The following is a 22,691-nucleotide window of genomic DNA, read 5'->3' as shown; positions in this document are numbered from 1 at the left end:
GAAATCTTCACCTGTTTGGGCAGAGTAAGAAATCAAAGTGCCTCCACTCAGTAAGTATGGCAACAAATTCACACTCACACACACGTATTACTAAATATAGCAGGATTTCTTGGTAAGTAAGGAAAGCTGTGGGGATACGTTAGTGTGATTTTAGTCGGGCATTTGACAAAGTTAAATCATTTAAAGAAGCAAAGGCGCAAGATCCCGCAGCGCTGACCATATCTAGGGAGCAATAACCTGAACCTAGGGCAGGTCGCTCCTAAGACCTCTGCTATTTTTTATTTTAGCTTATAGCTAGCGGTGCTTCCCGTACCCAGTTACCATACCAGCTCTCCTCTGAGCACAGCGAGGGGTTGCAATGTAACCATTACATCAGTTTCTAAAGCCGTACCACGCAAAGACGCCGTAGGGAAGGGACAGTGACATCCCAGGAGAATCATTTGCTCAAACGCAGAAAGTTTATCGGGCCCTTGGGGACCTTCTGCACAGGGCCGAGATTTGCCTTTGCTGCACCAGAAATGAAGTTGCTTGCAAAGGAATGAGCCCCCTGACAAAAACACCAGCTCTGCACCTCAGCTTTGCCTTTTCCCACTGCTCAGCACGGGCAGTTTCTACCATCTCTCCTCTAGTTTCCACATCAGGCAGCTCCTCGCTAACGCTGTGACAGCTACTAGCAGCACTTGCGAGAGCAGCGGGGCCGTGAGCGGCGCCGACACGCGACAGGCCTTACCAGCACGTTTCCAGGGGCCGGGGGACGGAAAGGTACATTCTCCTGGGGAGATTCGGAGAGAAACGTGGGAGACTCATCTTCCACCTCCTCCAAAACAACGATACACACTCGACTCATTCGATCCGTTTGAGGAAGGCAAAGCAAACAGAAACAAAAAACGCCTGCAACTCTATTTTTGCAACCCCCGTGTAGGTATCACCCTGCGGAGCATGTAGAAAACAGCTTCACTCTTCCCCAGACACTCACAAACTTGTAAGTGCTACTGCTGGTGGACTGACATTTAAAAAAAAAAACTCCAGTCCCTCCTTACACTTCATTTTTTCAGATTTAAACACCCTGAGACGTTCAAAGCAATGGTTAAAAAAGTTTTTTTTTCTTTTTTCTTTTCCCCAGTAGGATTTCACTCCACATGAAAAGCGCAGCAGGAAAGCCGGGAAGGGCTGATGAGAATGTCCCTCGGTGCGGCTCGGCGGGAGCCGGCGGCGACGGTGGCGTCGGGGGCCGCGAGGCGGCACCGAGCGGCCCCGCAAGGTCAGCGGCGCCTCTGCTGCCCGCGCGAACGACCGCGGTGCCGCTCACCCTGCGGTTCTGCAGCCTCGGCTGTCAATGTCAAAGACGGTGCATCCGGCAGGAAAAAGAAAAAGCAAGGCATCTGCTTTTCAGCAGTTATCAGAAGGCGGCCAGAGGATGATAGTTCTTCCCCATGCAATAAAAATATCCGCAATGTAGAGCGCGGCTGCAGCACATTTACATGCGATGAGTCAGAGCGCAGGGACAATGCGAGTCCCGGAATAATCTTGCCGCTTCCCCCCGCGACAGGCACCAAGCGCCGCTCGTCAGCGCTGCCAGCAGCGCAGAGGCTCCGCTCCTCCTTCAGCAGGCAGGAGCGGGGGCTTCTCCATGGGCGGCCGCGTCGGGAAGGAGGCCCCGGCCAAGGCAGGCAGCTCCCGTTACTGCCCCGCGGCTGCGGCTCCTGCGGACGCTGCTCCCGCGCTGCTTCTGTCACTGTGCGAGCGTGGGCCCCGTGGTGCTCTCCAGGCAAGGCTGAGGGGGGAGGAAGCGGGCAAAGGAGAGGGGGAGGAACAAAAAATAATAATAATAAAAAGAATTTTACAAATCAGACTCCGTGCATCTTCTCTGAGCCAACTTCCTTATTCAAACGTCTGTCACTGTGCCAAGTCAATTTTCCTCTTGAGCTAGCGGTCCTGCTCATCAATTTTTCCTTGACAGATTAAACGACGTGGTCAGCAGGTAAGTCTCGCAAAGCTTTTTGAAAAAGAAATAAAAAGAAAATGAAAATGACCAATAAAAAGCGTAAGGGTCGGGTTGGGTGCCGGGGAGGCGGCGGAGCGGAGCAGGACGGCAGCGTCGCGGCGCCCGCGGAGCGCAGGCTGCTGCAGCTCGCGGAGGAGGCGCCTCCGAGCGCTCGCAGGTCACACTCGCCGCGAGCGGAGCTACCGCTCGCAGAGCCGCCTCCTCCGGCGGGAAAGGAGGAGAAAAAGGCGCCTTTTGGGCAGTCCGTGCAGAGGCGACGCCTGTGCCAGCTCCGTGACTAATTCGGCTCAAACGTAAAAATTCTATAACTGAAGAAAGAGCGACTGTTTAATATTTTCCACTAAAAGCCGCAGAGAAGCCTGGTGTACTGGCGCTGCTGACTAACAACAATTCGGGCTGTAAACAATTCCAGCATTTTAACTGCTTTCATATGGCACTGGCCAGGGCAGCACCACAGCCCTCACTTAACTCCTTGAGGACAAGCAGCTCCCCACAGAGGCCTTCCAAAACTGGAAGGACAGCGAAATATCTCTTAAAGCGATCAGCTGGCTATTGAAAGCCACTCATTAACGGCCAATGCCATGTCTGGTTGCACAAACAGCCCATCAGCCTGGAAAAAGAAAAATTTTATCAAGTATAAGTTGAATATAATCAAGCCCTACAACTTGCTGAATACCGGTTTCAGCTCGGACCTACTAAAGGGCTGCTGGTTTGTGGAAGGCCTATGGAAATGGATCCCGGGCAAGCAGCTGGAAGAGCTGTGGTGCTGCAGGAGCGGAGTGAGGGCTCCCGGGCATCGCGTGCGGCTCTGAGGGCGCTTCCCGTGTCCGACGGTGGCAGAGCGGCCAGGATGAGTCCACGTGAAGCCCGGCGGGGAGTTTCGTAGCTCTTCAAGGAAAACTCTCACTCAAGTTTCACATATTCACCCAGGCAGACAGAAAGGCAGATTTAAAGGGTATATTAAATGGCCTGGGTATTAATAGACATGCTGAATTCCCATCTTTGCAGATCGGGGAAAGGAAAAGCTCACATCACCTCTATTTTAAAATAACATTTGCACCAGCTTCACTGCAGCATAATAAATTCTTTAAAAAAGGCACCTACTGCCCCTTCCCACAGATAACCCTTTGGCACTTACAAAGTCCCTTATATTGGGCAGCCTAAGACCCCTGAGCCAGGGACTGCCGGCCTGGGGGAGCGCAGTGCAACTTCCCCATTCACCCCAAAACTTCTGCTGACACTCGGCTTTCCCAAACGCTCTTCTTGGAGGCGTGTGAGTAACGTGTATCTTTATAAATACGCCTCATTCATCTCCATGTAGAGTTCTGGTCACTTTATGATTTCATTCTTTTGGCCTCAAGAAACAGCAGCGGTTGGTACATGATGCTCTGTTATCCTCTCACTAAAATTTATTAAAAAGAAACACTGTGCTCATGAGTAGGTCTACATGTCCTTCTTGGCCACTGCAAAAACACAGCTAATTTAACTAAAAAGCAGGACATCCTCGGGGCTCATCTATTGCAACATCCTGCTGGCCACAACAGGCTATAGCAACCACAACCTAGGGGATTTTTGCTTTTTATTTGCAAAAAATGCCCTAAGGAGGGGTTGATAGTGGAGTTCACTAGCTTTACTAAAAATCATCTTGAAAAAATAAGATCATATCTTAAGACTATACGCAAAGTAGACTTAAAAAGGGTAAGCTTGTTCTTCATATTATATATATATATATATATATGTATGTATATACACACACACACACACACACATTTGCTAGATAAATGTAGCCTGGTTGCATCCATATGTTAAGCATAAATGAGCACTTATTCAGAACAAGTAAGTTTACAGCGAGCAAACATTAGATTTTTCTGGCCTTTTTCCTTAGAATTTGTATTATACAACTAGACTTGTTGCTAGATAATGCCCAATATAGTTTAATTTTCTGTATCAGAAAATGGCCCATTTTAGATCCTTGTAATTGATGATAAAGACATTTGAAAATCCAGCTAGAGTCCAAGAGGTGTAGTTACCATAAAAAATACCAAACTTCATATTTAATTGTGAAAGTTTAGAAGACTTAAGAATATTTGAATCTACTCTGATAACTATTCTAGATATCACAGAATCACAGAATGATTAAGGTTGGAAGGGACCTCCAGAGATCATCTATCTTATCTATAAATAAAAATATACACTATTTCCCAAAACAAACAAGCATGTTTTATCTTGTATAACATTACATTTTTCAATGTGACATTACCATAGACAAACAAGTGTTAAAAGCTAGTATGTCACAGGTTACATTAGAAAGAGAGCTGGCATAATTGAGTCAATATTATATTGATCATGACACCCTTTTAAAACATGTATGTGAACAGACAGAAAAAAAGGAAAAAAAAAAATCACTCTATGAATATGTCATTCCATTACTTTCACACCCAAAGGCCAATCTGGTTCTAGAAATATTTAACTCTTGCTTACAATTAACTACTGCTTGCTATTTATACTACTCTTAAAATACACAACATGATCTGGGAGAGAATACCTAAATTTATGAACTACTGGATACCAGACTAAGCTATTTTTCAAGCTTAAGAGAACAATATGCTTCCCTCCTGTCCTCCTCCATCAGAATTAATACATTCCAGTCAATAAAATATTGTCACCTCGTCTCTAATCATCTCCTATTCCAACTTCCAAAAAGTGCCCAAGTCTCCTTTGATTTGCAAAGTACAAGTTTTTAGCAGATATTGTGAAAGCCAAAGCTTAAGTTCATGATTCTACAGAAAGAAAGCAAATTCAGGTTTCTATTTTTTCAGCAGATTTTCTAGGAATTAATAACCTTCAAGGAGATAACAGTAGCAGAGAATGAAGTGCAAGAGGATTGACTGAAGCTCCTGCTGCCCAAACTACCCTTTCAAATGAGACAGCCTCACAAAGATATTCTTCATATCGCACCTCTCAAAATCTACTTTTCAGTTTATCTTGGTAACATTTAAAATAACTGAAGATCAGCTGTTCATCATCGATCATCTACAAAAGCCTTCAAAAGCCCTTCCAGATTAAATTCTGCATATTTCACATAAGAAAGCTTGTTAAAGGAGCAGTAGGAGAGATGAGTCAAGAGGGGCCCTGCGTCAGCAACGGGATGTCATTTCTAGGGGAGGCGAAGGGCTGATCCAGCTGAACCTCTGCACATCAAGCAGTTCACTAATCAAAAGCTCAAAACTTAACTCTAAAAGTCTGAACAAGACAACAGAGAGGCACAGAATAAAATGTGGTTTTAGGCAGATAAAAGGGAGAATGTGTATTTTTGAAAAAACAGCTTTTGTGTTGACAAAACTGCTTTATTTTTGCAAATAAAAGTATCTTTAAGTAAATCAAATCCCAAGTGACTTTTGTGGGTGAAGGTAAGGGGAAAATACTGAGAGAACACAACTCATGAGTTAAAGCAGGGATGAGTTAAAGCCAGGTCTGTAACAGATGGAACACAAACTCTGTAGCAGCTAAAGAGAGATTTTTAGCCAGCATTCCCTGGAGATAGACCCTTCTCTTTGGGAGCCGATGAGCAGAGGGCTGTAGCAAGACTACTGCTGACATGGAAAACCTCACTGAGGTACATGCAGTATCAATGAGCCTCCTCAGATGAAGACTTCACTCCTGCGAACCAGCTTTTACAAAGTCTTTTCTGGGCTAATTAATCCAGCTAGTTTCATTCAGTATGTTGCATAATCAAGGATCTCGGAAAGGAAGAAAACTGTTCAATGTCAGGTCACACTGACATAGAAACAAAATATTTAAAACTGTACAAGACTCAAAAATAAAAACGAACACTATTTTTCAGCCCTGTAAGATAAAGACCCAAACTCTGGGTCCCTTCCTAACACAAAAATGGGTCATAATGGGTAAAGCCAGAAGTGCACAGGCATGTCCCAGGGCACTCAGATCTTCCTGGGAATTATCTTTAACATTTACTAGTTTTACCCACATACACAGTGCCTGTTGCCCACACAGGGATGATGCTCAGCATCACCATGAAACGAAAGCTCCAAACTCCTCTGGAAGCCCCATGACTCACTCCTGGGAGCTCCTCCTGCTTTTTCCTCTCTGCTCCAGAGGGAATGAGGTGGAGTCAGGACAGGGAATGTCTAAAGCAACGATAAATTACTACCTCTCCTCCCAATTCTGCTCCATCTCGTCTAGATCATAGGCACAGCTGGAATACAGAGAGAAAAGCAGCAGGGCAGGGGAGAGGTTCACTTTAACCTTTGCTCTCCCCACTTCTGCTTCCAAGGGCAAGCAAAGTACTTTTGCTTGCCCCTACCCAACCTAGAAAAAGTCATGGATCTCTAAGTCCATGGTGGTGGAGGGAAGGAAATGAATTTTAGTTCCTGTTCTCCCATGGAACTCTCCTGAGGAACTATTTTAATTCAGACAAAACATATGACTACATAAAACTTGGCCATTAACAAAATCCAGTAACTGAGTAGGCACCTCAACAAAATTTGAGGCACCAGCACCACAAAGGAAAATAGCCAAAACTCATTCCAATCTTTCAGTACTGAAGCAGAATAATAATAACAAAAAAAAAGTACTAACACAAATGCATTTTTGCACAAATTATACATATGAGCGATATGCTGGGAGAGAACTTCCCCAGTGATTTACAGCATTTTACAATCATCAGGACACAAAACAGGTCAATACTCCTTAAAAAAAGAAAAAGAAAAAACTCTGATATTCAAAATATGGAGCACAGTAAGTCATCTCTATGGCGGGAGGATGAGGAAGAAAGAGCAAGAAAGCGAGCACTGAGCAGAAAAGCAATTTCTCCCAGACTTTCTCCCTGTGCTTTTGTAACGCACAACCCTGTAGCACAACCACACACAACCAGCTCTTCTGACCCTGACAGGCAGCGGGGAGGAAGAGCCTCCTTCGGGAGCCTGGGTGTTGGGTGGTGCCTCCGCGATCCATTCAGCTGGATTGAACATAACTCCCTCCCTGCCTTTTGACCTTAAGGAAGCTACTACACCCAACGACGCTCCAGAACAAGCACAAGAGAAGCACTTATGTAAACCCCAGCGGCAAGCCCCCCTCCCAAGGCCTGACAGCGGAAGTGTCAGTCCAGTGGAATTCACTGGAAAACCGGCTGCTGCTGAACAGCAGAGTCCCCAAGAAGACACGAGCAAAACGCTCGCACTGAACCCACGCGCTCCGTCCCGCGCTCCCCCTGGCTCTCCCACAGCCTTGTCTCTGCCAGCACCAGCCAGTTGCTGGGAGGTCCAGACACGGCCAGGAAGGCCTCAACAGCAGAGGAAAGGCAGAGACATCAGAGCAGAGCAGCCCACGGGCACAGCTGGTGCTGGCAGCCTGGTGCTTTAGGAAGTGATGCTATTAAACGTTCCCAAGAAGGAGAAGATAAACGGATAAACGTAGCTTGGCTAGAGCTAATGCACAACTGCCCAATCCCTCTACTTAGTTTTACGTCATCTGTTGCATTGCCTTGAAAGTATTTATACCAATATGCACACACTGCTATAGATTAGTTAAGACATGATCCTACTAATTCCCATCAGGGCAGCTGGCAAAACAACCAAGAGAATTCCCTTTGGGCACACACACCGAGAAGAATAAGTGCATCTCTTTGATCTGCTTTTCCACTGATCCATCAAGTCTGCTCTGAAGACAAGCACAGGAAGTGTTAATTTTAATGTATCTCCTTTTTGGAAATTTGTTCCCACAATGGAACCAAACACAGAATTTATCATCTTGCTGCCCCCCGCCCCCAAATAAAAAATAAAACACACAAACAAAAAACATAAAACCAAAACCAAACCACAAAAAAACAAAAACATTGCCTTATCTCCCCCATACTTCCCTCCCTCCAATATGTATTTTGGGGCATGCGAACAAGGTACAGGCTTCGGGCTTCAGGGACAGATGCTGTAACGTATCACAGGCCTCTGAGAGGCTGCATCCTCCAATACAAGTAAATTTCCATTGGGTTTTCTATAAGAACTATGGTTTAATTGGGCTTAACAGCTTCTTCTTGCTCCGATGCACTAAAACCAGCTTCCTTTGCCAAATGCCAAGAGAAAGCAACAGCTCCTGTCTGCAACTGCTCGACCCCAAGGAACCGAGGGTGATCACTCACTGCCATGGGGAAAGAAGTTGCATTCTCCCAGGACACAGATGCCTTTGTGTTTTGTGCTTAATCCTGCACGTTCCCTTCCTGCTGAAGGAGAGGGGCACGTCACATTGGGCTGGCAGAGCAGCGGGAGAACATGGACAAGGGTCCCCTCGGCTTGCTTTTTTCTTAATCCTGGGTAACCCTCTCTGAAGGCTGGAAACTCCTACAAAGCAAAGGTGGCTATAAGGCAAGTCACCCAAATTCAGCACTGGACAGTGCTAGTGTTGAGACAGACAAATCGTAAAGTTTTGGCCATAGCTAAGAAATGTGCTATAAAGTTCAGCATTTCCTCAGAGAAACTGCGGGGCAATCCAGGCAAGTTCCCAAAGAAGCAGCTGCAACTCAGGTGCAGAAAGGGCAGCCCCACTGCTGCTGGCACAAGGGACCACCTAGTTCCTTCCCAGCTCTACTCAGGAGGCGCCGTCGCAGCATCCTAGGAGCTTGGGGTGACAATCAAGGAAATAAGCAAGTCACATCAAGATTGCTTCTTCCCATACAATCTTTTTAATATAATGCGGATGTGCCATTTTCATCTCTCCTCACTTACTCATGTAAAATTCATTTGGTTTTTTTTTCAGTATAGCTAGAGTTATATTGGAGTATTTATTGTTTTTGAGTTATGTACACCAATTTACGTGAAAAGAGCAAACAACACATGGATATGACTAAGCCTGTGAAATTATGAGGTTCATGTTCATAAATGACATTCTCATTTTAGCAGATAATAATAGTAGCTGGTAGCTATAAAAATATTCATAAACACTTTCAAAACCTAGCTCTGCACAATAAATTGTACAGGTTTGATCAAGTGATTCTCAAAACTCAATTTCTCACACCATTTACAGTAGCAAGGCAAAAAAGCCAAGTCAGTTGTGCCAGTTAGTTGAAGGCTTTTACAGTTTTATGACACCAGCAGCACGAGTCCTGCTGGTTAAGCTGCCATGGTTACAAAATGTTTGCCTGGAATTCCTATGGAGTCCCTCCACGTCCAAAAGCGGCACCGCTAGCGCTAAAGAGCTTGAGTCAGAACTGAACAACCGCTTCCGTTTAGACCATTCTCTGGGAAACACCAGAAAATGATTCATGCCATTTTGAGCTGTGGAAGGGTGGATACAAACATCACATTCAACTATTTAAAGCTGTCGGTGATGACTCACATAAGCTTCGGATGTTTCCAAAGTCATCTGTTTTTACCAAGTGACAAATTGCTGTTGACTGTTCAAGAAAATAAGCAAGATGGACTGGCTTTCAACAGAACCATTCAGCTATCAAAATAAGAATAAAGAGGGAAGTTTTGTTATCGAAAGATACCCACAGAAACAAGAAAAAACACACTGACTTCTCCTCTCAGCAGCAGCTGAGGTACGGCATCGGAGTTGGGAGTAAGAAAAGAAAAACCGCTGCTTTCAAAAGCTTCTCTTCAGACTAGTCATGTGCCAGTGCTGTCCTCCTGTAGCCCCTGCTCCCCCTTGCTGGCCCAGCTAGGAGAGGGAACTGATGAGGGGCAGTTTTTTGGTTGGCGTTTGAGGAGGGGAGGGAGATGATGTTGAGAGGAGTGTTGTGAGCATACCAAACAGTTTTCTGTAAAGGACTTTCCCTGAGTCGGGTTCAGATTCTCTCCTGCAGAGATGTTGTGAAAGTTGAAACAAAAAGCTGAAATGAAATAATGAATATTTAACTAGTATAACATTAAGATGCATAAAACATTCATATTAGTGCAATGCTTAATATACATAAACTCATCGAGACAGTGCCCACAGAAACCACAATTCAGCTTGCTTTCACATGAGGAATTTTTCTGTTTCCATACATACCAGAGTCTCAAAATACTATATTTAACACAAGAGAAATGTATTCCAGTTGCTATGGCACCACGCTATGTATTTTCTCTTTAGCATGCAAACCCTCAGTGTGGCTACGTTGGAAATCTTTAGATGCTCTTTACAACCATGATGTTGGGGTCAGCAGCTGCCTTGAGCTTCAGGGTTTGCTGTCTGGGGGAGGATGAACTTCCTAGAAGGCTGCAGGAATCCCTCGCATCTCCCCAGTGTGCAACAAGGAGCACTTTTCTGGCACCTGGAATCAGTCTGGAGAAGACAACTGGATAAAATCCACATATTCACACACACGCACTACTATGGGATGAGAGTGTTCATCTGAACCTCCTACCGCTGCCAAAAACTGATGTTTTTTCCCAAAACAGAGCAAGGGGAAGCCTGGCAGCAGCCAAGAGTCTTGTCCTAATGCTCCAAGCCTTTTCGGAGAGTTTCCCCAAACGCCCACTGGAGAGGAGGCTTGGGGGGGGGGGCAGGACACAGCTCTTAAACATCACAGGATGAGAGCAGCACACAAGGGACATTTATTTTTGAAGTTATTTTTGCTGGCCCTTTTTCAATTCGGTTATTTGGAGGAGAGGACACAAGAGCACTTCCCTTAAAAACCCAGGGGCTCCAGTATCGAAACAAGTCCCACGAACAGTAATGAGGCACTAACTGACAACACTAATCACAGTTTGCCAATGCACAGAGGGTTTCAAAGAAGGGGAGGTCTCGGAATGGACCAAGTCCCATTTTAGCTGCCGACTGCTACCACAAGAGACTCCCCTCGCCGCGTCCCTGCGTGGAGCCGGCGCCTTCCCAAGCCCTTCTCGTGCCAGTGGCTGCGGGAGCCAACTGCTCCTTCTTCTGTCTTTCTGCTAGGAAATTCCCGGAAGCCGCTCGCGGCAGGGAAGAAGCTGCCAAGGAGCAGCCAGAGCAGCAACCCAGCTGCCCACGAGTGACTCCTGTGACGGCAAAGCCTCCCCCTCAGCTGAGCTCCCTTCCTCGCAACTTCTCCCCTGCTCCGGGCACTGCTCCACCCTGCCCATCTTCCTTAAAACTGCCTCGGAGTAGCCCTGACACCTGAACCTTTTCAGCCTCGCACAACTAATGAAATAAAGTGCATCTCATGTAATGATTTCCCATCACACAAAAACTTACTTTATGAAGAATTGTTTTTTTTTCGCTCCTGTGCATCAGTATGTAAATGAGTCCTCACACTTGGGGAAGGGGAAATACTTTTATATATACACAATAATATGTAATATTTCAGAATGCACAAATTTTCCAGATTGTTAATCAGGCTGCCCGCCCAGAACTAACAATATTTATTAGGTGCAGGGCAGCAAAAACAGGCCAAAGTGCACGAAAAACACCATTCTGCGCACAAGATCCACAGGGGATCTTGGTTTACGTCCTTATCATACCAGGCACTGGAAAGCACCACAAGGTACTTAAAACTGTGTATGGGCAGTTATGTAGAGTTTAAAGTGTAACTGGAAGAGAACTTACACGTAAGTGGCAGAACACACGAGAGCCAACAAAATGCTTTATAAAGGAGTACTTAAAATACACAGTAAGGACGAGAGCCTCAAGGCAGAATGAGGCAAAATACATATGAACAGTGCGTTACTTAAATCATTGAGAGGTACCTGCTATGGGCTTGCCTCTGAAATCCATGGGTCTCGCTTTGAGAATTCACAAAGAACTAAACCACCTTCAGCAATGGACGTATGGAAAGGGAAAATACCTATTCCGAGTCCTTGTAGAACTGAGGCACATACACAGAGCCTCTCAGAAACAGTTCTTTTCTACTATCTTTCATCTGTGTAACTTTTATTACATAAAACATTACAAAAAAAAAGATTGATTCTATAGAATTTAGAGTTTTTGTTATGAATATGTTTCAGAATATTTCAGTGTTTAGTTACAGCAAGTTGAGCCCACGGTTTAGGACATTTTTGTTTGCCTATATCCTGCGTATCATGCAAAATCCTCCCCCAAAACCCTGTGCTGTTGTGACAAGCCTACTCGTAAAACGCGTGGCAACCGAGAGATAACGGTGCTGAATTCACAAACTGTCCTGCGGGCCTGCCCAAAAGCCAGGCACTCCCCCATAAACTGCTGCATCCTGTTTAAAGGACATTACAAGCCCACATGCACATTACTATGAAAATGCAACCTTTAACTCTTTCAGACATAAGTTTTTTTGAACCTCTACTTGGCTGTTGTCATCCTCTCTCCTATTAACAATTTCAGCCCCTAGGAAATAAAGGTAATCGGCTCAATTCTTCCCCTCAAAGAAAGTGCTGATTACTCAGGCTTTTTCTTAGATGCACACTGACACCTCATGGACATTTAAAACATGCATTTAAACAGCTACTCTCTCTTATTTTCTTCTCCTCTTTGCTTTTGAATGCCAGATTACATATATTTTTAAATGTAATACTGGCTTCCATACAGTACGTTAAGTGGCTCAGTCGCTAGAATTCACAGTACAAGTAACTACCCTGTTACTGGCTGCATTTAGCATCCACTGTGGGTGAACGGGCAAGGGATCTCTCCTCAGCTCTGGCCGTTCCTCCCAAACAGGGAGGAACAACTCACAGTCCCTCGGAGAGCAGCTGACACTGGGAAGGAAACTATGAAGGATGTCACATGAAGAACGAGATTTGAGGGGTTCTTGCCCGGGTACTGTAAAGGCCTGCTGCAATCTAAGTAATCTCAAGTCACACGTCACACATCTCCAGATTGATAAATGGAGAACTTCCTTCCTCATGCATAAAATGATACAGCCTTCAACAGGGAAAAAGTGAGTAATATAACCATAATAGGCCTATAATACATAATTGCTGGGCTACTACCAGACTGCTTTAAAGTATGGTAGAGCCGGTTAATTTGATTAATGATAACCTGAAAACATAAATAATCAAAAAAGTCTCATTCTTTTGAAATATTTAGGCTTAACTAAACACTACACAAGACAAGGCCACTTAAAGGAATCTGATGGTACTAAAATAAGCTCCATATAGTCATTTCTTTAGAGCTGCTCCTTCAAATATTGATCTTACACAAAGTACTTAATTTTGTTTTCTAACATTTTACAGCATTCCTGCACACGATTTTGTTTTCTAACATTTTACAGCATTCCTGCACACAATATTTAAATAATTTGCTGAAAGCTGTAAGGATATATTTTTATTTTAAAAAAAACTTGTAAAAACAAATGTAGAAAAACCCTATGCCTCATATCTTTCCCCTTGCCTAAGGAAAGGGAACGGATTCTCAAGTATTTCGTCTTTATCCAACACAAGCTTTCTTTTATGTTTCCTTTGAAGTGGGATTCCTGTAGCATTAAAATCAAATCAAGGGGGACAAAAGCTTCCTCCTCTTTACGCTTTTCTCCCCAGGGGAGCATCCTACCAGCTTCTCATCCCATAGGGCTCCCGGCTTTAACAGGGCTGCAACAGCAAACTGCCACTCAGCACATTTTGCCGATGTATTTCTCCCTACCCATTCATTGGGAAAGACTGTATTTTTCAGCCGTTAGTATGATCATCTGGTCAACAAGGGAAATACCACCCTTATTCTGGTGTAAAAAGATTAAAATTAGGTCACCTTGAAGTATACACTTCACAAAGAATCTACATAACGGACTTAAAACTAAAGCTTCATATATAGATATTAAAAAAGATGCCAGCAACGTCCACAGAAAGAGCAGATGATGTTATCTACCATAAGCACCTGACTTTACAGCTCAACCAAGCTGTTTAGATGCGGGTTTTCTGCATGAAGTGCCAGACTCAGCTAAAGACCACAGACACATTCTCAGCCAAAATGATTCAGGCATTAACAAGACAGAAAAATAAACTGTGTCTCCATCAGCTCTCCACGGGCTAAGAGCTGAAGCTACAGCACCTTACCGTTTCGTGGCTGGTACATGAGGTTTTGGAAGGCCAAAAAAACACGCACCAGTCCAGCATGCACTACAAATGCATAATGGATTTATGGCTTTGATAAGTGGTTGTCAAAGGCTGCCCAAACCTCATTGAAATAAAAATCTCTTCTCTGTGAAGCACAAGTGCTTCCAGTCTATTTGTGGGTATTGGCAACACAATACCCAGCACACAATTGGCAACACAATACTCAGTTTACTGAGTAATTTGCCTCAAACAAACATTTTCTAGTCATAACTTCAATAACTTGTAAAGAGTGGCCAAGCAAGCTGCATCCAAGAACTAGTTACTCCTCCTTGAGGAAGTGCAAGTTTTGGAAATATTTTAGCTAACATCTTATTTTTCAAATGAGGACATGCATAACGTGCATTGGCATTACAGCAAGACAAAGCACGACAGCAACCATAATCTAAATTTCCTAACAAACCAGTATTAACCATTACCTTCATAGCCACTCCACCTGCGAGAAAGACAGGGAACAGAGGGGGAAAATAACCCGACCCACCCAGCAGCCCATATGCTTTTCACTCACAGCAGAATTTGCACTGAAGCTATTCCTATCTGGGACAGTTTGGGCTAGAAAACACGACAGTTGAAAGAGGTAAATATCAGATGAGGGGCAGATCTCCAATCTGAAGCTTCACGGGGGCTCCAAGTCTTTTGGAGACATCTACCCTTTACAACAGCTTTGCCTCTGCATCTCAGAATCTTTCTCACAAGCTTAAGTAACCAAGAAAAGCTGCAACTCTTCAATGTAAAACTTCACCAGTCACTACAGTGAAATTATAACTCGGACCAGCACAACAGAACAGAATAGGATAAAGACTATAACATTATTGTTATAGTGCCTCCCGATAAATCTTCTTAGGCAAATAAAGAGGCACAAAATTCATTTGATTATACAGGAAAACATGTCATTGGAACTTCTTGGGGAAAATGAGGGGAAGCCTGATTCTTTGGGACACTACGGCAGCAACACCATGGACAGTTTTACTGATAGAAAATGGGGAAGATACAGCCACCTTCCTTCCTATGAGGATCAACCAAATGCAGATCCCCCAGGCAGGCAGGCAGGTTGGTAGGTATAAAATGCCCAAAGGAAGCCTCTGCTGGGTGTCACAATGCTGAACCAAACAAGAATGCAAAAGCGAAGGTTTGCTGCATGCACAGATGTGTGCAAAGAAACGTCCTGAAAACCTGAGAAAAGACAAACTGTCCCTTTCTCCAAGCCAGGGATGCCTATTTGCAGCCTAATTACATTTGTCAACAAATGATCTGGAGCATCTTTTCTAGATCAGTACCATTTTGTGTTCAAATACGAACAAAAACTGTTCAGATTCAAGAGGAAACAAAATCATTCAAGCTAGCTTTCAGCTAGAAACTGGTGCAGCTGCACAATAGTACCTGATGCTCAGGTACACATCCATACAGATCCAGCCTTATAGATGGTACGCAGTCTATATATATGAGAGAGTATACTCAGTCTGCCTTGAAATTTAGCAGTAAAAAGGAGTCCACCTCTCAGTGAAAACTAGGGCTTATTCAGCTGCACTCCCCCCTCCCAAAATAATAATGGTACTTAACAGGCATGAATAAATCACTCGGTATACCCCAAATTAGCAAGTTTCTGAGGCAGGCAGATGCAAAGAGACTCACTAGCAAGGCACATCCTCACTAGGAGCAGACAAAGATATAACAAAGAACTCCTTAGAGAAGAGGCTTTTGAAAATAGAAGTTACAAGGGCGCATCCATAGCAGCCTCATCAAGCTGCTCAGGCTGCATGACAACAAGTTCCAAAAGCTATTTGCCTCCTGATGCTGTGGATGAGCTCAGCTGCCTACTCTGCTGAAACGTGGAACACGATTTACCATGAACCCCCGAGAGATCCTCGCTCTGACCCCACAGCGACTGCCCCAAACCCGCCAGTTCTGCCCAAGTCGCAGCAGCTGCAGAAACACTCGGACAAAATGAAAGGCCTATTCTGCAAGCACGCACAGCTCCCCAGTAGCTGCAACGCGACAGGAATGTCTTTCTGATACAAAATCTTCAGCCAGACAGTAAAGTCTTTATAACCGAGGAGGTAGATGAAAGACTAACCTTGATGGAAAGACCAGCAGGTCCCTGCAGTTGGGGTGCCCACGAGCAACATTTACGAGGCAAAGGCACCACTAAGCTCTTCCGCTAAAGGCTCTTGCTAAACACCACTTAGCAGGGAAACGGCCTCCAACACCCAAAGCACCCCTGACTCCAGCCCTGTCCATGGTCCTTACGAAGGAGAGCCTGGGTGCTCAGGGACCTTCCAGGAGCCATCGGAGCCCTCAGCTCCAAATCCACTCGGGCTGCTCAGCAGGAATTGGCATTCGTCTATGCTTACGGGTCCATAAAAGAGCTCTGTCCACATGGAGACTGAAACCTACCACAGCTTTGTTCCTTGGTTTGGAATGTTCACTGGGATAGGAGTAAAACAATCAGCAAAAACATATAAAGAAAGCCCTAGATTTCAAGGAAAGAAAGGTCTCAATGACCAAGGCTCAGGTCTCACACCTTTAAAGCAAAAAGATTCAGAACCTAAAATTGCTGTTCATTAAGTTCAAGTCTTTTTTAGTTTTCTCTCTTCTATACAGCTTACCAAACTCCTCAAAATCCTATTTGCTAACACACAAAAAAAAGTGCTGTATTTTAAAGTTTGAAATAATTTATTTCTTTTGTTATTGCTAGATTTTGGAGATAAAAAGGCTAAATTCTCAGTATTGCTCAATTACACTCACAGACCCCAGATAATGGGTCTCATAAAATACACTGACTCAATGTCAACCATTAAACATTTATTAATAAATGGCATGCAACACATGTGAATCAGAGTTACCCAAGTCTTAAGAACTTAGGAACCTAATTTCACTGTGGAAAGTATAATATCCAATTTATATTACACATCACCAACCTGTCCTTCCCTTCCTTTCCATACCTGCACGCACTGTTCATTCAGAGAGGTAACTTATTTTCCAAGGAAAGAAAGCTCTTCATCGCTGGGCTCAGGACAGACCCAGGAAACTGTCAACACTTTTCTTTAGCAAAAGGAAGACCATGCAGATATGGGCATTGCTCACTAACTGCAAAACAAATCAAAAAGCAGGATTAGCTCTTCATCTTATATTTCCTGTTAGTGATTTAAGATCTTGATCTATTGTCCAAGAATGTCACTGAGGACAGAGAGAGCCTTGGCCCTCTAACTCACAATTATATCATAAACGTTGTGAACTCCTTTCAGTAACAGTGAATAGAGACATCTGGATTTCAGATTTTAGTGAGGCAGTATGCATGCGAAAGAGGAAAGGAAAAACAAGCCATAAGTGATTTAATGTCCATCAGAATCATTTTACAGTTTATAGGCACTATTTTGTATTTTTATATATATACTTCACTCCATAAGAACTTCAGATTACTATAAAGGAAACAACAAAACAAACTAGCAAAGTAACTGTTTTGTACTCCCGAACAGAACACGGCCTGTTCCTCGGCCTACACTAACATTTTTGACACCAAATCTTTGCAAGTCAGGAGTTGAAAGGGGACATTAAGTTACTCCACTAAAATGACCGCTCAGAGAAGCTCTAGCAAAGGTTGGACCAAATGGCAAAAGACCCTCTGTCAACACAGACCACTTTGTTAGTGGAATCAGTGGAGACTACACCAGCATAAAACCATTCCCCCTGGGGGATGGCCTGCCGCTAATGCTCCGGCTGTAATTTCAGAAGTCCTTTTACATTCAGACAGCCAAGATTATTTTCCCAAGCCGGGAGGGAAAGGAGCAGCAGAACTCTCCTCGGCCCATCCTGGAAGCAGGTGCAGCAGCTCAAGAGTCACTGCTGGGATTAAACCAGAAAGCAGGGAGCCTCCCGAGGCAGCGCAGCAGGGACAAAACTGTGACCTCAGCCGTAAACTGGAACATATACGACAGTGGGGAATCTGAATTTAAAAAAAAAAAAAAATCAAGAAATCGCAGTGGTTTAGCTACAGAGCTAAAACAAACTCCAGACACTAAAAAAGTCTAATTGTGAACTCCTAAAAGACATCCAGACCAGTCACCTACTACATCAGCTCATGGGCTGGAAGAAATTTTACATGGCCTTATGAAGTCCCAAACCTATCCAAATAGTTATACCAGCAAAAAAGTGCAACCATAAAACAGATCTTTTCATACAATATAAATACTTGCTTGTTTTCATGTTATAAGAACTAAGTTATAGGCACCTTTTCCTGACAAATTTTACTTCTTAAAAACTTTCTTTTCATTACAAAAATACTGAGTTACTCTAGTTTTCTTTCCACAAAGACGTACAAGACTCAGCTATCGCATACAAAACACTGCAGTGTCAAAGTAGCCTCCATCTCAGTCATTGCACAAGTCTTCCAGCTTGCTCCGTTACTCCAGCAGGGAAGTTGCTTTGCAAGATCTAGATTTTTGCAAGAAAAACACCCGCTACGTGTCCTTCCACCCTTTCCAGACAGAGTTTATGTTTATTCAGACTGAAAGGAACACACAGTAACTTCTGTTTTGGGCAAGTTTACTCAACTTCTTAAAGCATTCCTGTTTTCCTCAATTAACTAACAGAGATGAGGCACAAGTCAGGTCACCTCAGAAAGTAGATTGCTAGTCAAAATTGACTTTTCTTAATATACTTTCCACTTACCTTTGGAAGGAAGTGAAAGGAAATCTATTAGTTGGACAAATGGATTATTCTGAATGCTCATGCCTTATTTATTGTCCTTTGGTAGTTTAACTTGCACCTACGGTTCCTACTTAACCCAAAATGACAAAAGAAATCTCATCTCTCAAGAAGCCAAGAAAAAGAAACTTGAGACTTTTCTTGTCGCATGAGTAGGGAAAAAAAAAAAAAAAAGTAACAGTAAAGCAGTAAAGCTTTCTCCTGAATCCAGTTACATATAATATTTAGTCAGCTGTTTTACTATATTAAAATTAAAGTTACAAAGTCCAGCTAGAAAATGCAGGGTGTAACCTTGACATATCTACCTCAAACAGAATTAAAATATTACATAATTACATGATCTTACTATTTTGTGAACTAGGGACCTAAGATGATACATTCTTAAATTAAGAAGTCCAACCTAAACTCTGATTCCTGAAGATCTATATATCCTTTACAGGTCAATCTTGTAAGAAGGACCACAGTGAAGCTTATGTCATTCAGCACATGGTTGCTTTCATTAAATTAACTTGCAGTGTTATTTCATTAACGTGTACAATCATACAAAGAACATTATGAGGGAACAAGGAAACACAAAACAGACACACTACGTGATGTTTACTGAAAGCACAGATACTTCTTACCCTGGAGAACATAAATAAATAAATAAATCCCGTGAGTAGGTGAAGCAGCTTTCATGCAACATGAGAGAAAGATTAACGATGGAGTTGAAATGGCCACGGAGAAAGTTAATTCCTCATTTACATGAAATCCTCTTTTGCTAGGATTAAGTATAACCCAATAGATGGTAAATAGGATATATTTTACAGCAATGAGGATTGTCAACTCAAAAGTAGAGGCTTTAAGTGCATTAATACTGTTGCTGCCGTTTACCCTGGCAAGGGGGAATCACCCTGCGTTCCTGGAGTCGCTCCTTCCCTTGGCAAGTTGGAAAGCGCAGCCAGAACATCCCAGCGCAGGCAAAGCCAGGCAGGGACACACGCGGTTCTCTGTGCCAGGCAGCAGATCTCCAATCCGTGTATTCAGTCACTGTGTTTATACACTTTGCTTTTAGGGAGTTTGTCCGATAACTTCTTTTGGATTACACCCAGAAATAACCAACTTTCCCTCCTATCTGTGACATTCTAGAAGGAAGCTGGGCCTTTGTGGCCTCTTCCCTTGCATGCAGGGAGAAAAAGACAAAACACAAATAAAAAAAAAAAAAAAAAACAGAGCGAAACCTCCAAGCACAGGGGGTCATGTGTGGTGCCCGTGTCTGCCCCTGCTCCTTGGAGCCACCAAGCAGGCGGCAGCGGCGCTCGCAGCCACCCGCTGCCACCGCGGGAGCCCTGCTGCTCACCCTGCTCCCAGCACCGCCCTTCCCTCCGGACTGCAAATGGGCTCTGGGATTTGCAGGGGGAACGCCGAGGAACCCCTCTTTCTACCACCGCTATACATAATAACCTGTGTGATTTAAGGCCCTTCCTTCTTCCAATAAACGTTGTATTTCAACTACTGGTCACACCAATCCTGGTGGTAGCCTGTCCTGGCAAGTGACAGTTTATCAAAAGAAATTCTGCACTGAAATGTCAAACAGGATTGAAATTTCATTTCCATTATATGAAACACATTATCACTTCTGACAAAAGCTTCTTCTGACTTCAGCATTGTTATGCCTGATCTTTACATATTGCACATACACATGCTTTTTGTTGCTTTTAAAGTTCGGGTTTGATCTGTGTGTACTTACATCATATTGCTTAGAAATTAGGGGATAATTTCCCAGTGTATCCTAGAAACTTTGCAAAGTATTATTCCTAGTAACTGAAAAAACCCACAATCTCCAAACTGAATAGCAGAATGAAAAAAAAAGGAAACCCTCCATTTTGACGATTCTTCTGTCCTACAATTTGCCCAACAGTTGTCAGTCAGACTGTCTAGTTATGTTATTCCAGGAATTTGAAATATTTTTATGCAAATGTATGAAAAATACCTTGGTAAGAGACCTCATAAATCAATGTTCTAGCATTTTGATTTTTTAATTAGAAGTAGCAATGTGAAGTTTGGTCACTTGGTGGCAGCACACGAAATAAAACCAAAACACTTGAGAGCTGTCCCCAAACCAATCAGTAACCAATCCTTCACATTTCACACACAAGCATCAGAATTCCTGGAAGGCTCCAGTTATTTTGTAACTCAAGAGATATGCACCTAAATTTTAAGATTATTGACTTCTTATTTAAGAAAATACAAAAGGGTTAAAATTAAGAGAGCTGGCCGGGATTCAGCCACACTATTGGATCTCACCTACTCGTAACACTAAGCAGCAGGTACTAATACATCCATTTAAGTAACTGGCAGTAAGCCACTTCTGACCTTAAAGTACTACAACAAATGCACCCAAGGAATGTTCGGAACAACTCCTCCTGGAGCAGGGAGTGCCAAGATCACAGAGTAACGTTGGCTTCATTCTCTTCTTAATGCTGTAGCAGTAGCCCTTCGCCACACGAGTGCCACTGCTATGGGAGACACATCTCTCCCCTTAGACCTAGCCTGTATGCTTGCATGTGCAAACAGGCTACCATGTTTTATTTTTGTAAACAAAAGATAAACAGCTTTGTTTTACATTATTTGTGCTCTACACACCAATCTTATCTATGGCTACTAAAAACTACCATATGCTATCACAACGTTAATACAAAAGTTGTACTGACAGTTCTTTTGGGTTCATATAAAACCTTGAAATTGTTGCAAAATTTAAAGCACAGGCCAAGTTATTTCTTAAAAATGGTCCCACTCAAAAGGCAACTACGCTTTTCTAGGACTCTAGGCTTGCATCAAGCAGAGTGGTATATTCATCTATTTGGACTCACGAGCAAAAATTCAAGCTTTAGGGAAGCCAGTTACTTCAAGTCACATATTAGGAGACACGGCTCAAAGCGGCACACACGCAAAAGGGTAACAGAAAACAGGAAAGCACCCGAGCTGGAAAATACAACTACTGCCCACTCGCTATATAGAGACAGTAAAGGTTGTAGGACAGCCGAGAAGGACTTCCAGCCTTTGCATGGTTATATCAGCAAACTTAAATACAGGAAAAAGCTGCTCCTGATCCTTTTTTAAACTTAAAGCCATGAGCATCACTAAGCATAGCAGGTATATATACATACATATATATATATATATATATATATATATATATATGTAGGTATAGCTCAACAGCGCCCACAAAGCAGACATATCCATGGCACATCTGGGGCTGCCTGAGAACTACTGGATTAATGAAGGCCTACTAGGCTGAGCCCTGCTGAGAAGCAAACATGTTTTCCAACTTAAACTCATGCTCCGCGTTGTGCAGAACACTATCTTCCTAACACAACAGGAAAATAATATTTATCTGCATTCCACATGTACTGCAGTAGAAATAGCCATGTTACAGTGACTCAGGGTATTTTCAGGATCCAAACTCAACAGCAATTTTCCTAGTTTATCTTCGTTTTTCTCTTTCAAAGTAGACCAAGCAGAGTCTAGCAGCTGGCACTGCCAACCACATTTCAGTCAGAACAAATGAACCAGGCACAGTCACACCTAAACCCCACTGAATTCTGAAAAAATAACTTGGAGGGAAGGTTGGGGGGAAAGGGGGAAGACCACCATCTTTCCCAGAAGCAAAAGCTGGAGTCACATACTTGGTGTGAAGCACCTAGGCTGCTCAGGAGGAGTGCGCGAGTCATGCCATCTGTATTCCCATTCGGAGGGGAGTCTGGCTGGATAGCAGGGAGAGCGCTAAGCAATACGGCACTCTCCTCATCATGCTCAGGAGGCACTTAAGAGGAAGAGCAGAGGAGACTTTCAGGTAAAACAGGAACCATCTATATTACCAGATACCTAATGCCATATTCTCCCAATTTGCAATTATTTGTAGGAGTCAGGCCAGTAATCGGCAGTGAATTCTACACTGCTGCAGTACTACGAAGATACCCACATGCTCACATTTAAAGGCACTGCCGAGGCTG

The 22,691-nt window shown here is 43.5% G+C and overlaps 1 protein-coding gene across 2 annotated transcripts in view; it reads right to left on the bottom strand.

Annotated features, from left to right (window-relative positions):
- ANKRD28 (ankyrin repeat domain 28) overlaps window positions 1-22,691 on the bottom strand; it is a 109,164-nt gene that overhangs the window by 70,775 nt on the left and 15,698 nt on the right. Inside the window, exon 1 of one of the 2 annotated variants that reach the window (XM_088521168.1) lies at window positions 731-1,213. The exons of the other annotated variant lie outside the window; for it this stretch is intronic. Within the exon in view, the coding sequence (XP_088377294.1) occupies window positions 731-847 (117 nt within the window). The 5' untranslated portion in view covers window positions 848-1,213. Of the gene's footprint in view, window positions 1-730; window positions 1,214-22,691 lie in introns of those variants that run through there. 2 annotated transcript variants of the gene reach the window in all.

The sequence above is a fragment of the Tinamus guttatus genome, unplaced genomic scaffold (assembly GCF_059628265.1).
Source record: "Tinamus guttatus ecotype Peru unplaced genomic scaffold, ASM5962826v1 Tinamus_guttatus_pri_ptg000115l, whole genome shotgun sequence".
NCBI classification, from domain to species: domain Eukaryota; kingdom Metazoa; phylum Chordata; class Aves; order Tinamiformes; family Tinamidae; genus Tinamus; species Tinamus guttatus.
The sequence above is the reverse complement of the archived record's forward strand: the minus strand, read 5'-3'. Positions and strand labels throughout refer to the sequence as shown.